Source organism: Mus musculus, chromosome 14, assembly GCF_000001635.26.
Source record: "Mus musculus strain C57BL/6J chromosome 14, GRCm38.p6 C57BL/6J".
Taxonomy (NCBI): Eukaryota; Metazoa; Chordata; class Mammalia; order Rodentia; family Muridae; genus Mus; species Mus musculus.
Window position 1 is genome coordinate 34,530,482 of NC_000080.6, and position 15,327 is coordinate 34,545,808.

Here is a 15,327-nt window from a genome sequence, read left to right on the forward strand (position 1 = left end):
ATGTGGACCACGGCTTCCTTCTGGATATGTACAGCCCGAGACTGTTCCCCTATAGATATTAGCTAAACATGCCTCCTTGTTTAGCTGTATATGATAACCTGGCCTCTTCAATCAGACATATAAAATAAACTCAGTTTCCAAACTGATGCTGGTGCCTCTCCATCAGAGAGCATGGCCCACCCAATCCCAGCTTTTCTGTACATGTATGTACCTGTTGTACACTCATTCCTTTTTTTGGTTTTGTTTTGTTTCCCGAGACAGGGTTTCTCTGTGTAACCCTGGCTGTCCTGGAACTCACTCTGTAGACCAGGCTGGCCTCAAACTCAGAAATCTGCCTGCCTCTGCCTCCCGAGTGCTGGGATTAAAGGCGTGTGCCACCATGCCTGGCCTGTTTCTTCATTCCTTGTTTCACTAGTTAGGTCAATCCCTAAATCATGCAAGGTTGCAGCACTACCCAAAATATATATAGAACCAGTACTAGTTAACAAGTCAATGCCCACAAAACGGATCAACATTTAAGGAAATACTATTAGTAAACTAAGAAAGCATCAAAGATTGTACTCATTAAATAATTAAGAGGAAGGAGAAAAGATCTCTCAGAGATAGCATCCCTATTAACATAACAAACTAGATAAGACAAACCCTCAATATCTTGTCACCCTTAACATTTCATGAGGGTAGCCAAAAAAGTAAAGAAAAAAAATTACCCAGTCAAAAAAAAAATTCAAAAGTGTCCAAAGGGAATGAGGCCTATTTATGTACTACTAGGGACATATTGACACAATTTCTTTCAGAAGGAAGATAATCATATACATTTTTGTGATACAAATTTCAATGGGATTCTATCATGGCGGGGGGGGGGGGAGGCCAGTCAAGCATGGAAAAGTACATTCAGGAAGCACACACACACATACACACACATATACATATATAGACATGTATATATGTATATAAAGTTATGTCTCCATGATAAAGATATAGAGCATTATCTGAAACTGAAGACATTCTGGAAAGAAGGGACCTAATTAATCCTGCTGAAGTCACTGTGGCTTATTTAATTCTCACAAAATCTTCATGGGGGTAGATCTATCTGCCTTTTCTTCATTTCATAATTTCAAAACCGGGACTCACAGAGCCCAGAATTTTTTACCTAACTCACAAGCTTGGTAAACTGTAGAGCTGGGAATTATGTCCAGAGCTGTAAGAACCTAGTTCCGTGCTTCTTATTCCTGAACACCTCAGCAAACTAGACTGTATTTACTTGAAATGGCTCTGCACTTTTGGCTTTGTTCAGAGGTAATCCTCTGAAATGTCTGAGGTGTTGGGTTTCCAGTATGTGAACTAGACCCCATGTGGGCAAAATGCTAACATGTAAGAGTGGGCTTGGAAGTCACTCTGACTAGGCCCCATTCCATTGAGCCATCCCTATTGGGGAGCAGAATTGGAGGCTACATCTAGACACTGAATAAGCCTGTTGTCAATGTGACAGAATCTAGAATCGCCTGTGAGGGGCTGTGCTGTCTTGATTACATTAATTGATGTGGGAAAACCCATCTTAACTGTGGGTGAAATTAAATGTGGGTGTCCATTCCCTAGGCATGGACGCTATCTCAGAGAAGATGCATTCATCACTCTTTTCTGACTGTGACCAGCTGCTCCCACCATCACTTCCCTCCAGGATGGGCTATATCATGACCTAAGATAAAACCTCTTCTCTAGCAAGTTGCTTTATCAGAGTATTTTATCACAGCAACAGAAAAGTAACTAAGAAGAATTTTTCTGGGTAGAAAAAATTTTTGCTCCGAGTTGAGCTTGAGGCCCATTCAGACAAAGGTTCGAAAGGGGTTTCATAATGGCCCAGTTGGGGAAGTTATACTTGGACTACATGGGGTGTCTAGTGGTCCATGGAAGCTAATACACAGAAAAAACAACAGAAATGTTGAATGAACCAGGTGTTATGATTTGGAGGTAGTTTGCCTCCTGAAGGCCCGTGTGTTGGAAGCTCACCCTGATCTTAGCCTTATAGCCTTTCTTTTCTCTCTCTCTCTCTCCCCTCTCTCCCTCCTCTCTCTGTCTTTCTCTCTTTCCTTCACACTTTAGATTTGAGAAATTGCTGGCTTGTTGCATTCCCAAACTGCTCATAACTGTTAGCTCATTTTTCTGTCAACATTCTAGATTCCATAACAGTGGATGGAAACTTGCTCTGGGATACTCTTACTCCCCAAATTCCAGGAATATTTGGCAAGCTGAATTCCCCTAAGGAATGTCTATGAGGTCCAGTGAGATGCTCGGCAGGCAAAAACACTTGCTGTACGAGCCTGGTCACCTGAGTCCAATCCCTGTGATCCACGTAAAGGTAGAAGGAAAGAACTGAGTCAGAAAGTTTTCCTCTGACCTCCACACTCATGCCACGCCCTAGACGTTCTACTCTCACTGACACATATCATTCGTGTACATATACTAACTCACTGACACATATTGTTCATACACATATACTACACTCACTGACACATATCGTTCATGCACATATACTTAACACAATACTAATAAAGTTTAATTTTTAAAAATATACCTTAACAATAATAAAGTTTAAAAAAGAAAGAAATGTGGGAGAGAGAGATGGCTCATCAATTAAGAGCACTCCTTGTCTTACAGAGAACCCAAGTTCGGTTCCTAGCATCCACTTCAGGCAGCTCATAACCACCTATGACTCCAGCTCAAGGAACACTGACATCTTCTTTTGCCTCTGCAGACATTTACATTCACACACACACACACACACACACACACACACACACAAACACTCACACACCCCACCCCACAATAATTTAAAATGGTAAGAATTATACACATAATGTGTGTGTGTGTGTGAATAACCAGGAGGCTGGGTAGTGCACACCTATAGTTCCAGCCCTTTCTTGGGAGGTAGGGGCCAGAGGATTATAGGTTTGGTAGTTTTTCAGTTTACTTCAGTCTATTGATTTTTGTGGGTCATTACAAGTCCCCATGTGGTCCTTGGTTAAATACTGAGTTCAAGAGACCAGCCTGAGCTACACGAGATTTTGTCTCAAAAAAAAAAAAAATTAAAAATGTGCTATATTGGGCTGGAGAGATTCTGTGATTCCAGCACAGCAGACTCAAGGGAGTGGTCCCTCAATGACCTCTGCCATGGCTCCCTCTCCAAGTAGCACACCCTCTGTCTCTTCGGCCTCTACGCCTCTTCCTGGACCTTCTCCAGGTCTGTTGGATCCTTCTAGACACTGGGCATCCAGACTTGTAATCAGTGTCAAGCAAGCTGAGGCTTGAAATTAAGAGTCAAAGCTCTATGCTCCGCCTGGCTGAGCCCCAGCTATGCAGGAGGCTATCCTAAAGGCAGCACATTGTCAATTCTTTTTTTGAGAAGTCCTGATATATTTAAAGATGTTTTAAAAGCAACTAAAGAATTCGTTCAAAGGATGTTAAAAGTGGTAAGGATCTGAACCGCAATCCCAACACTTGGCAGAGGCAGGTGGATTTCTGAATTCAAGGCCAGCCTGGTCTCCAGAGAGAGTCCTCAGACATCCAGGGCTATACACAGAAACCTCACATTAAGAAACAAACAACAACAACAACACAAGAAATTCATATACTGAGACTAGGCACAGTGGAGCATGCCTACAGTCCAAGCTGCCTGAGAGGCTGTGGTAGAAGGATCCTAGGAACTCAGGGATTAAAGGTCATTCTAGACAGTGCAGCAAAGCCACCCTAAACAAGCAGGTTTACGTTCTGAAGTCTCAACCCCTCAGACCTCCAACCTACCCAGTGCATTAGGCTTAGCAAGGAGTCCACATGAAAACAAAGCCTTTGCAGATGTAATTAAGATGTCAGTTAAATGAGGTCATACTAAGAAGGGCATGGTGGTGCCCGCCTTTAATCTCAGCACTCAGGAGGCAGAAGCAGGCAGATCTCTAAGTTCCAAGGTTAGCCTGGTCTACAAAGGGAGTACCAGGACAGCCAGGGGCTACACAGACAAACCCCGTTTAGAGGAGGAGGAATGAAATTATACAGAAGGAAGGAGGAAGGTAGCCTTTGCTTCAATACAACTTGTAGCCTTTTAAGAGAGGAGATGGCTGCAGAGGCAGATACATACACAGAGGAGAAACCATATGAAAATACAAATATGGGGCTGGAGAGATGGCTCAGCGGTTAAGAGCACTGACTGCTCTTCCAGAGGTACTGAGTTCAAATCCCAGCACCACATGGTGGCTCACACCCACCTGTAATGAGATCAGATGCCCTCTTCTGGTGTGTCTGAAAACAGCTACAGTGTACTTACATATAATAAATAAATACATCTTAAAAAAAGAAAATACAAATATGACTCGGGAGGTAGAGAGAGGAAGATCAGAAGTTCAAGGTCACTGGGCATAATGGTGCATGCCTTTGATACCAGAACTTGGGAGGCAGAGGCAGGTGGATCTGTAAAAGTTCCAGTTCAGTCTAGTGAGGTCCAGGACAGCCAGGGCTACATAGTGAGACCCTGTGAAAACAAAATAAAAAGAAGTTCATAGTCATCCAGACTTAGCTAGACACCCTGACTCCCCCCCCCCACACACACACTCACATACTCTCACACACACACACTCACACACACACATACACACTCACACACACTCTCACACACTCACACACACACTCTCTCTCACATACACATACACTCTCTCACACACACACACTCACATACACACACACTCACACACATACACACTCACACACTCACACACACATACACACATACACACACATGACAGTTAATGTAACAGTGGAAGCAAAGACTAGAATGCTGTAATTAGCTAGGGAATGGAGAGAGAGTGTGGCTGTCTATAAACCCTTTGATTTTTTATTTTTGTCCTGGTGAACTGTGAGAGGTGTGAGGTTAGTATAATACTGTGCCTATTCTTATAATACCCAAGGAACTAGTACACAGTGAACATAAGGTACCCCACAAATAATGGGGGGAAGAGTTAAGTGTAGAACTCAAAACATATGGCAGTAAACTTGATGACTAGGAATAGTCTCCATCCTTAAGTCCCTAACAGGTTATCTGGGCTTAACCAGCACAGATGTCTCTCTGTCTGTCTGTCTAATCTTATCTATCTATCTATCTATCTATCTATCTATCTATCTATCAACATAGCTTCCTATATCCAACGCTGGCCTTGAGTTCCCTGAGGATAATCTTGGATTATATTTGCATGCTACCACGGTTGGTTTTTATGGTGCTTGAGATTGAACCAGGGCTTCATGCATGTCTACCAACTGTGTTACATTCCTTAAACAGCACAGATCTGTCATATCTACCCCAAATTCACCTCAAGTAACTCTGGTTCTTAAAATACTAATAGCACATTCATTTTCCTAAATAAACTTAAGCCAGTTAACCTGACATTACAGGGATTTATTAGGGACGAGCAATTCCTGTTTCCAACTCTAGTCTGAATAGTGGTAAACAGTCTCACAGTCTCACCTCAGCTGAAAGCCCTCTAAAGGGAAGGGCAGTCTCCTAGCAAGATACCCTGCTGCTTCAGCTAACTGCACTCAGTTAATAGTTAATCTCAGGCTTATCTGCTGGCCGCTGTACATAAAGACCAGAACCACTTAGGAAAGGAAAGTGATACTCAGTCCTGCTTTCTAAAGGGATAAGGGAAACCTTATCTCAGCTTTCCATAGACCTAGTCAATAAGCCGAGCACTGGTTCACAGGACAGTCTTCACGCCATTTCATAACCAAGGCAGCATATAACCTTGGGAAGCCACCTGCTTTTCTATGGCACCGTTTGCCACCCTCACCATCGCTGGGAAGACAACATGCTAGTTCTTCAAATCTTACAGTGTTTTGCTGCTTTTGGTCTCTCCATGACCATCAGTCATACAGCTCTCTTCACCTGTGATGTATCAAGACGTGGCATTTGCAAACTTTGGGGATCATTCCGGCACCAGAATGCCACAGTCGCGTCCTTGTGTGTCGAGGGGTTGCCAGCTAAGCTGCACTTTGTCCCTTCTATCCCCTTCTCTGATGGTTGGAACTCCGGGATAGAAACATACCGCACAAATGAAGCAGGTGTCATGCCAGGTGTGCCCCAGGGCCTCGATAAACTTGTCACCAGCTTCCACAGGGAAATCGCATCCATGGCACTTGGTGCTGAACAGGTTGATGTAGTCTGAAATAAAAGTCAGCATGAGACAAGAACAGTCAGCCACATAGACCCGACACCAGGACACTCCATTGCAGTAGGCTTGGCGTGGTGGCCTGGTCATCTCACAGACAAAACAGACTGACTGCTGTTTCGCTCTTTTGATAATTTGTACCAATGGTGTGTTGACTCAGACTTGAGCTCACCTACCTACCATCTTGTGCTAGTTTGATATGTAAGTTCTTTCTGGAATTGTCATGAAGTTTCTTGCGGGTAATTGTTTCTTTTGGGTCTGCCTCCTCTGATAGCTCAAAAGAGGTCAATACTCAAATGGAAACTTAAAAAAATATTCCTCAGCGCCCAATCACTAGCTTATTTTGGAAGAAGAGGATCTTTAAGATTTTCTTTTCTGCCAGGCGGCGGTGGTGGAACATGCCTTTAATCCCAGCACTCGTGAGGCAGAGGCAGGCGGATTTCTGAGTTCGAGGCCAGCCTGGTCTACAGAGTGAGTTCCAGGACAGCCAGAGCTACCCAGAGAAACCCTGTCTTGAAAAAACAAACAAACAAACAAACAAACAAACAAAAGATTTTCTTTTCTTTTCTTTTTTTTTCTTTTAGATTTTATTTTATTTTTAGGTGTATGTGTGTGTATACATGAGTCCAGGTATCTACAGAGGTCAGAAAATGTTGATAGATCCCCTGGAGCTGGGATTGCAGGCTGCTAAATCTCATTGTGTGGGTGATGGGAACAGAACTTGGGAGCTCTGAAGAGTATGCACTCTTTTTGTTGTTGTTTGTTTACTTGTTTTCAAGACAGCATTTCTCTGTGTAGCCTGGCTGTCCTGGAACTCAGAGATCCTCCTGCCTCTGCCTCCCAAATGCTAAAAATAAAGACAGGTGCCATAGTCACCTGCCACCACCAACCAGGCAGTATGTGCTCTTAATGGTTAAACTATCTCTCTAGGCTCAGACTCTTTTAAGGTTTGTTTTTTTTTTAATTGCTAATTATGTAGATAAGTGTGTAGGGCTATTATATGCCTATAAGTGCAGGTTCCCATGGAGACCATAAGGTTAGGGCCCCTAGAACTGGAGTTCAGACAATTATAAGCTATCTGACATGGGTGCTAAGAAGTGACCTTGGGTTCTCTCTGAGAACTGCATATGTTCTTAACCACTGAACCATCTCTATAGCCCATCTTTAAGACTTTTTTGTAATTTTAGAATGGTGTTGCCTGACCGTTCTCCTGTCACTGGGCATTCATGTTGGCAACAAGATTTTACTATTGTAAACAATATTTGAGCGACTCTACAGGGATATGTCCTTCTCCTCCCGCTATCAGGGGAGATAATACTACAACATACTATTCATAATGCTTCCAATGATTACTTTCACAAAGATGGTGCCGTGATGCAAACGTGTCCCTGGGTTCACTTGCTGGAAGCCTCTTCCTTGCAGCCATAATGTTTGGGAGGCAGAGCCTAACGGGGGGGCTTTTAGGTTTTTTGGATGAATAAATGTCATTATTGAGGGAATAGGTTCAGGAGAAGTGAGGTTCTTATAAAATGAGCCTGGTCTCCTGTAACCTATTTTCTTTCTCTTTCTTTTGCCCCTCCACCTTCTACATGGCATGATGTAGCCTCTTGAACTTGGATTTCCCAGTCTTCACAAGCACAAGACAAACACATTTCTGTTCATTATAAATCACTCTGCTCCAGACATGTGGTTACACTGGAACAAGATGGACCAAGACAGGCAACGTCCTTACAAGAACCTCAACGTGAAGACCCATGCTTTGCTTTGCTTTGTCTTCCAAGATGATGCTTACTCAGTGGCCAATACTCAACACAGGTAGAAACCAATAAATCAGTGAATTAGCACATTTGTGGTAAACAAATGTATCATTAAAATTAAATGTATCTGTAGATGAATCAATCTGTTTTCACAATGTCTCTCAGAGACCGAATTATCATTATTTTATTTTCTTTACTTTTTGTCTTGTTTTGTGGATGAGGGAATTGAAGCTCAGCGACATAAGGCAGAGTCCCACACTTGAGGCCTCCAGTCTTGAGATCCTTTCTCTGAGAGGTAGCACAAGTCTACCATACTACCGATCCTTTTGAAAACTTCATTCCTCCCTGCATTCCCCAGTTCCCCAAATGTACTTGTCTCTGCACAGCTCTGCCACACCTGGCCTCTTCCTGTGGTCTGTTCATCTCTGTGGACAGCGTGTCTAGTCACTGTCTTAGATCACAGACTGACAGGTGGTGTGCCATCAGGCTTATAGACATGGAGTCTGAAGAAAGAAAAAACTAGTTCAAAGTCCAGCTCCATTAAGGAATTCCTGAAACCTGGGGCAGCTGCTCAGGGCTGCAACCTTCTCATCTGTATGATGCAGATAATTACAGTACCAAACTCATGGGATTATCACTGTAGACCAGACTAAGAAATGTATGAAGCATTCGGCATAAATATTAATTATTGACTTTTATTTTAGAAGATTTCATAAATGGTTAGAGGAGGGAGAAGACCTATCTATCATCCATCGATCCATCCAGCATTCCTGAATGGCCATGCCAGTACACGACATGTTAATGGCTTAAATTTCTTTTTAAAAAAAATCATTTTGAGGGACTGGAGAGATACTTCAGCTGTTGCTCTTCCAGAGGACCTGGGTTCAATTATCAGCACCCACATGTTAGCTCACACATAGCTGTAACTCCAGTTCCAAGGCTTCTGACACCCTCATACAGACAACATGCAGGTAAAACACCAATGAACATAAAAACATTTAAAATTATTTATTTTATGTGTATTGATGTTCTGTTTGCATGTATATCTGTACACAAAACGAAGGCAATTGGATCCCATAGACAGTTGTGAGCTGTCATGTGGGTGCTGGGAACTGAACCCAGGACCTCTGGAAGAGCAGCCAGTCTTCTTAACCACTGCGCCATGTCTCCAGCTCAAGGCTTTTTAAAGTTTATCTGGTGTGTCTGATTTGTGCCAACGAGTACATGTGCAGGCTAGAGGACAACTCTGTGGGGTGGGCTCTCTCCTTCTTTTTCATGTGGCTTCCAGGAGTCAGAATTAGGCAGCCAAGCTTTTATGGCAAACCCTTCTACCCACTGAGCCATTTTACTGGCCCCTGCTTAAAGTTTTTGGGGGCAGAGACCTCACAGAAATTGATATAGACTTCACATTCAACCTATGTTTTGTGGATAAATGGTGAACAGGAAACAAAGAAATAGTTCAACTAGCCCTAGTATTAATTAGAAATTCCTTCCCTTGTTCTTTTACAAACTCGTTCTTAAGATGGCTTGGATCTTCTTCTGGAAGTCTTGCTAACTGATTGATTTTCTATTTGAAACTTGGTTTTGTGTGATCTGGACGCTCTGCTTTAAAAACTGATAGCACAGGCCTGCGGTGGTGGCACATGCCTTTAATCACAGCAAAGGCAGGAGGGATCTCTGAGTTCAGAGTCAGACTGGTCTACAGAGCTAGTTTCATAGGTCAGTCAAGGACACAGCAAAGAAAACTTTGTCTCACAAAAACAAAAACAAAACAGAATGATATCACAGATAAGACTAATGTTATTTTTTAAAACAGTGACATTTTTCTCATTTATTCTATAATATGAGACTGACACCAATAATTGCACTTACACATTCAAAGTTATATACTTAAAATATGCAAGGTGGTAAATTTCATGTTATACGTCTTTTTACTACAGTATAAACCATGTTGACTAGGCCAGAACCAAGTACAGAATCAATGGTATAACACTAACTGTTGGTCCTAAAGGGGGAGAGTAGATGTGCTATCATTTCCCCTTTACAGCAACGGAGGCTGCGGTACTGTGTGATTCCTGTTGAAAACAAATCAGTTTACTCTGGAGCCAGAAAATGAGTTCACCCACGTAAAAGGCCAAAGAACTTTGTTTTAAAATTCAGTTAGGAAACAAAGGTTTTGGCTTGTTTCTTCCCATGGAGGAACTGGAGTGATTTTTTTCCTATCCTACTTCAAAGTCTACCATGCTTCTCTTTCTGTTCTCAAAGCACCACTCAGCCCACCGCAGCTCCGCCCACCGCTGCTCCGCCCACCGCTGCTCCGCCCACCGCTGCTCCGCCCACCGCTGCTCCGCCCACCGCTGCTCCACTTTTGTCTGTAAATCAGTCCCTTTGTTTTCCATGTGATTTCATCTGTCTGGGTCTTCAAGTCTGTGTTCCCTTATTGGGCCCTGCCTCAAAACCCTCCCTGAAAGAAGCCAGCTGTGAAGGAAGGAGGTTGGGACTAGCAGTCAGCCAGTCCCCTGAATTTACAACTCCCCACATTTTACAATAACATATTACACTCTGAAGTGCAGAGAGATTTGGAGGGCTGCGAGGGGAGGGAGTCTAGAGAGCTCCACAGGCCGGGAGCGAAAGGGGCACCCGCCCGCAGCTCCCATCCCCACAGCCACCCTATAAGGCGGGTGTTTACAGTCTGCAGAAGTTCAGCAGCTATACAAAGCCGACTCAGGATGGGACAGGAAATAGAATCTAGGATGAAGGCTAGAGGTGGCCCTCTTCCGAGTAGACGCAAGCCAACATAACTTGAGAGGTTTCTCAAGCAGTTTGGGAATCAACGGGTGACTCAATGTTAGAAACACGGGATGGGGCAGGGACTGGTCTACAAAATACACTGTAACTCCGACTTCTTTTCCCCCAAAAGCTGAAACCAAATGAGAAAGGGAAAGAGTTCGGCTAATGTAATAATGGCAGGATTCCGCCGTTAAAAAGAGAACCAGGGGCTGGTGAGATGGCTCAGTGGGTAAGAGCACCCGACTGCTCTTCCGAAGGTCAGGAGTTCAAATCCCAGCAACCACATGGTGGCTCACAACCATCCGTAACGAGATCTGATTCCCTCTTCTGGAGTGTCTGAAGACAGCTACAGTGTACTTACATATAATAAATAAATAAATCTAAAAAAAAAAAAAAAAAAAAAAAAGAGAACCAGGAGCTTGTGTGAGACCCTGGGTTTGATTCCCAGTACCGCTCATGAAACAAAACCCAGGAGACCCTCTTCCCCTTCACAGTAGGATGTGAATGGATGCAGGCAGGAGTAAGCTTTCTATGCCTTCCTGTCAGCCTGTCACTCCGGCTGGCACATGGGCACAGGGTCTTCCAGCCTGGTGTCACAATACATCCTATGGGTACTGTATCCCATGTGCCTACCTTTCTCACAGTATGGCTCTCCATCCTCCATGTGGAAGAGGCTGTTCCCAAAGGGCTTCTTGCAGGCTGCACAGACAAAGCAGGTGGTGTGCCATGTCTGTCGCAGAGCGTGCATCACTTCCTGGAGGAAAGATTCCAAGTTCAGGACAGACACCTTCCCAGGGGGAAGGGAGCTAGGCTTGGCTTCCGCACCAGGCCTGGCTGCTGCCCAAGTAACCTAGGGTACAGGGCAGGAGGGCTCACAGAGCAGGTGCTGAGGAAGACAGGGAGGGAGAGGAGGGAGAGGAGGGCCACAGGCAGATGAGCCGTGAGGGCAGGCTATGAGGCAAACTGTGCAGAGTCCCAGCACCATTTGAAGCTGGTGTTATACGCACATATCATTCCTTGCCCAAGTTAATTAGTTCCCTGGCTTGGTAGTTAGTTGCAAACTGATTGGATTCTAGGATTGTGGAGTTGCTTTTGCTGTGATCAGCAACTTGTTGAGTTTCTAGTAGGACCCTAAAATCTTAGAGGAAGAGAGGAAGTCAGTCTCACTGAAGAAAAGACAAAGGTCACTTACCCCCATGATTTTGGTGTTACATTTGGCACAGATCGGGGCAAAGAACTGCTCGTAACACCGCTCGCAGTAAACGTTGTTCTGCTCCTCCACAAAGCACACATCTGCTAGGGAGGTCTTGCAGTAGGCACAATTGAACTCTTCTGGGTGCCAAGAGCGGCCCATGGCCACCAGAAAAGGGCCCCTGGCATGGCAGAAAACAACATTAAAATGAACCCCCCCAAGTTAGAACCAGATATTTTAAGAACCCCAACAATGTCCATGCGTTTACCTAGACATACCCACTCTGAGGGTTGTTCTAATGAAATAGTATAAAATTCTGAGAAAGCCCCATGCAAAAGATGTGTATTGTCATGTCAGTTAACATAAACAGAACTGGAAAATGGAGCTTGGTGCTGTATACCAGCACTTGGCAAGCAGATCTTCAAGAGCTCAAGGCTAGCCTAGTCTACTACATAGTAAATTCCAGGCCATCCAGGGCTACACAGTGAGACATCCAACAAACAGAACCTGGAAGCAATCCAAACATCTGCCACAGAGGACCCAGTAAACACGTCATGGAGTTCAGCTTATCACGAGAGCAATGGCTATGGGGGCTAACCTCAGCTAAACCACACCGTGCTGAACACTTCTCAAGAAGAGTTTTACATTTGTCCATATATGTAATCCTCGAAACAATGCCGTGAAGGAGGAACTCCTATGAGACCTGATAATCAATAAAGGCAACCAAGTCACAGCAAGGCAGAGGAGCTTACTCAGTCAAGGTCATAGGGCCAGGCGGCGGTAGACACAGGGTACAAACATCATGGTCCAGTTTCAGATTCAGAACACTGGCACCATCAGAAAACTTCATGTTCTAATTTTCCCTCTGTGTTTTCTAGTTCTTCTCTGCTCATTTTTGCTTTTGTTTTTGAGACAGGGTCTCACTATCTAGCCCTGGGTGGCCTGGAACAAACTTTTAGAAGAGCTTAGCTTTGAACTTACAGAGATCTCTCTGCTTCTGATCCCCCAAGTGCTGGGATCACCACACCTGGCTTCTGCTTGTTTTCAAAGAGTATGTTTTTCCCATATGAACGCATGTACCACACACAAATGCAGACATACTGAATTTAATGAGCACCGTCTGAGACCCCTGACTTCTAAGTGAAATGACTTGCTTGAGTTTCAGTGAAGTGTCTATCAGAGCCCTAAGAGGCAGGGCACTGTCTGTGGAAAGATCCAGAAGAACCTCTAAGGGAAAGCTGGGGCAAACCACCGCGTCATCCAGCTTGCAGTGTGCGCAATAAACCTACTGACAATACAGCTTAAGATTCCCAGAACCCAGCCTTAGCCCAAGGGGGAGCTCCTGGCACCAGGCACCAAGCTGGGAGCTTTACCCGCTTACCTCATGGAATCCTTCCAAGTCCCCAGGGATGAGAGTGTCATACAGATATGGAAGCTAAAGCTCACAGAGGCGAGCCAGAGAGACCTGAGGTTGTCCTGCCTGGCTGGCCTTTCGCCTATATCTGCCCTCCTATCTGCCACCCCTCCTATATACCAAAACCTGTACCTGATGACATTGTTACAGTGCCCACAGAGGGGAGTCCGGCTGCTAGCTGGGAAGCGCTCAGCTCTCTGGAAGGTGCCCCTGGCAAGAGGTGTCACTTGTGGACCTGTTGGGTTGTAGGCTGGAGCCCCCCGGGGCAGGGTCTGCTTGCTGACAGTGGTAGTGCTCTTTCCAGGAGCAAACTTCTGAGAGAAGCTGTCATCGGTCACCCAGGGTGGACGGCTGGCAGATTCTGAAGGGCCCCCACTGTAGGCAGCTGATGGTGTAGGGGTATAGTTTGGGGCAGGTGAGGGGGTATAAGCTGGTGCAGGGGAAGGGGAGTATGTAGGTGCAGGTGAGGGGGTATAGGTGGGAGCAGGAGAGGGGGTATAAGCAGGAGCTGGCGAAGGGGTATAGGGAGTTGGACTGTAATTGGCTCCTGGAGATGGGCTGTAGGAAGATGCAGGCACTGCAAGCCAAAAACACCCAAAGAATATGTGTTAGAAATTCATTTTCCCTCATCCCTCACTCCAGCCAGAGAACTATACAAGATGAGCATAATATTGAGACAGTATAACACCAATTACTAAAGAAGAGGTGTTTATGTGTATGGGTGAGCATGTGTTGTGAATCGTGTCTGCTCTATTCATAGGGACTCAAGTATGCTGAGCAAATGCACTATCACTCACGAAGCTTCAGACCCACTTGTCTCAACTTCATGGTGAACCAGATTTCAATTCTCAGCAAAAGCCCAGATAAACAAGGGTGACAGCAGAGGCCTGGAGAGCTTGCACAGGCCCCAGAAAGGAATGGAGCTATAAATAGTGAAGCTATTTAGGGTGGGGTTCTGTGAGACCTTGGCTGCCCTGGTCCTGTAGAAGGTGGGGAGCAAGAGTAGGGAGTGTCTGGGACAGGAAGTGGGTAAGAACAGGTCAACTCAGCATGGACTGCAGGATGCTTTCAATGGTCCCCTAGCCCAGTCATCAAAATCAGTGCTTGCTGTATGTCTTCAACAGAGAGCAGATGTCCAGAAAGCACAGGTTCATGTTTCAAGTTCAGCTACTACCATTGTCTTGAAAAATAGCTTGACTTGATTTGTCGGTCTTGATTCGATAGGTACCCATCTATCTTAGTCACTCGGTGAGCCTAGGCAGAGGGGCTAGCACCATGCTGCCCAGGGTCTAGCTGCTCATTTGGTCTCTGACCTTCCCTGCCAGATCCTCTTGTTCTCCTACATCACCTTGGTGCAAACTCAGAGTGTATATGACACCCCAGAGGTTACCATTAGGGAAAAGAGTGTACTGCACTTCTTGCCTTCACTGAGAGTGGAGAAACAGTTCATCACACAGAAGGGGCACTGTAGATGCTAACACAAAGCACTCTCTACCAGGGCTCGCAGAACCAAGGATATTTCTGCCCTCCACCATAGAGACAACTCAATAGATCTAGCTGTGTATCCTGAGAATATGATCTAGCCAGTTCTCTTCCTGTAGCAAAGATGGTTCTAGACGTGTCATCTCTGTTCCCAGTCTGTTCTTCTGGGAAGAGCACTATCTTCCTCACTGGGAAGTATACTATGATAGCCTCCCTGCCCACATCCAAGCCAGGCCTGAGTGGAACGGACTGTACTCAAACAGATCTCTCTAGATCACAAATGGGCTCAGACCATGGCCCTGTCTGGTCTCTTTCTCCTGTCTGGTGCCCTGGGCCATTCTGGGTTGTTCTAACTCTGTGCCTCTTATTCCCAAATGACAGCAACTTCAGAACTGGGAAGTGCAGGGCACCCTTTGCTAGAGGATGGCTAGGGCTCTGCCTATGGTGAGAGTACAGAGGTGTAAAGCCTTCCACAGCCCTGCCCCA

General features: G+C 45.0%; 1 protein-coding gene across 8 annotated transcripts in view; it reads right to left on the reverse strand.

Annotated features, from left to right (window-relative positions):
* Window positions 1-15,327, reverse strand: part of Ldb3 (LIM domain binding 3) — a 63,616-nt gene that overhangs the window by 3,783 nt on the left and 44,506 nt on the right. For all 8 annotated transcript variants that reach the window (NM_001039072.2, NM_001039073.2, NM_001039071.2 and 5 more), the window contains 4 exons: window positions 13,492-13,936; window positions 11,946-12,126; window positions 11,387-11,507; window positions 6,084-6,199 (listed from right to left, as the gene is read on the reverse strand). In NM_001039072.2, the coding sequence (NP_001034161.1) occupies window positions 6,084-6,199; window positions 11,387-11,507; window positions 11,946-12,126; window positions 13,492-13,936 (863 nt within the window). The remainder of the gene's footprint in view (window positions 1-6,083; window positions 6,200-11,386; window positions 11,508-11,945; window positions 12,127-13,491; window positions 13,937-15,327) is intronic.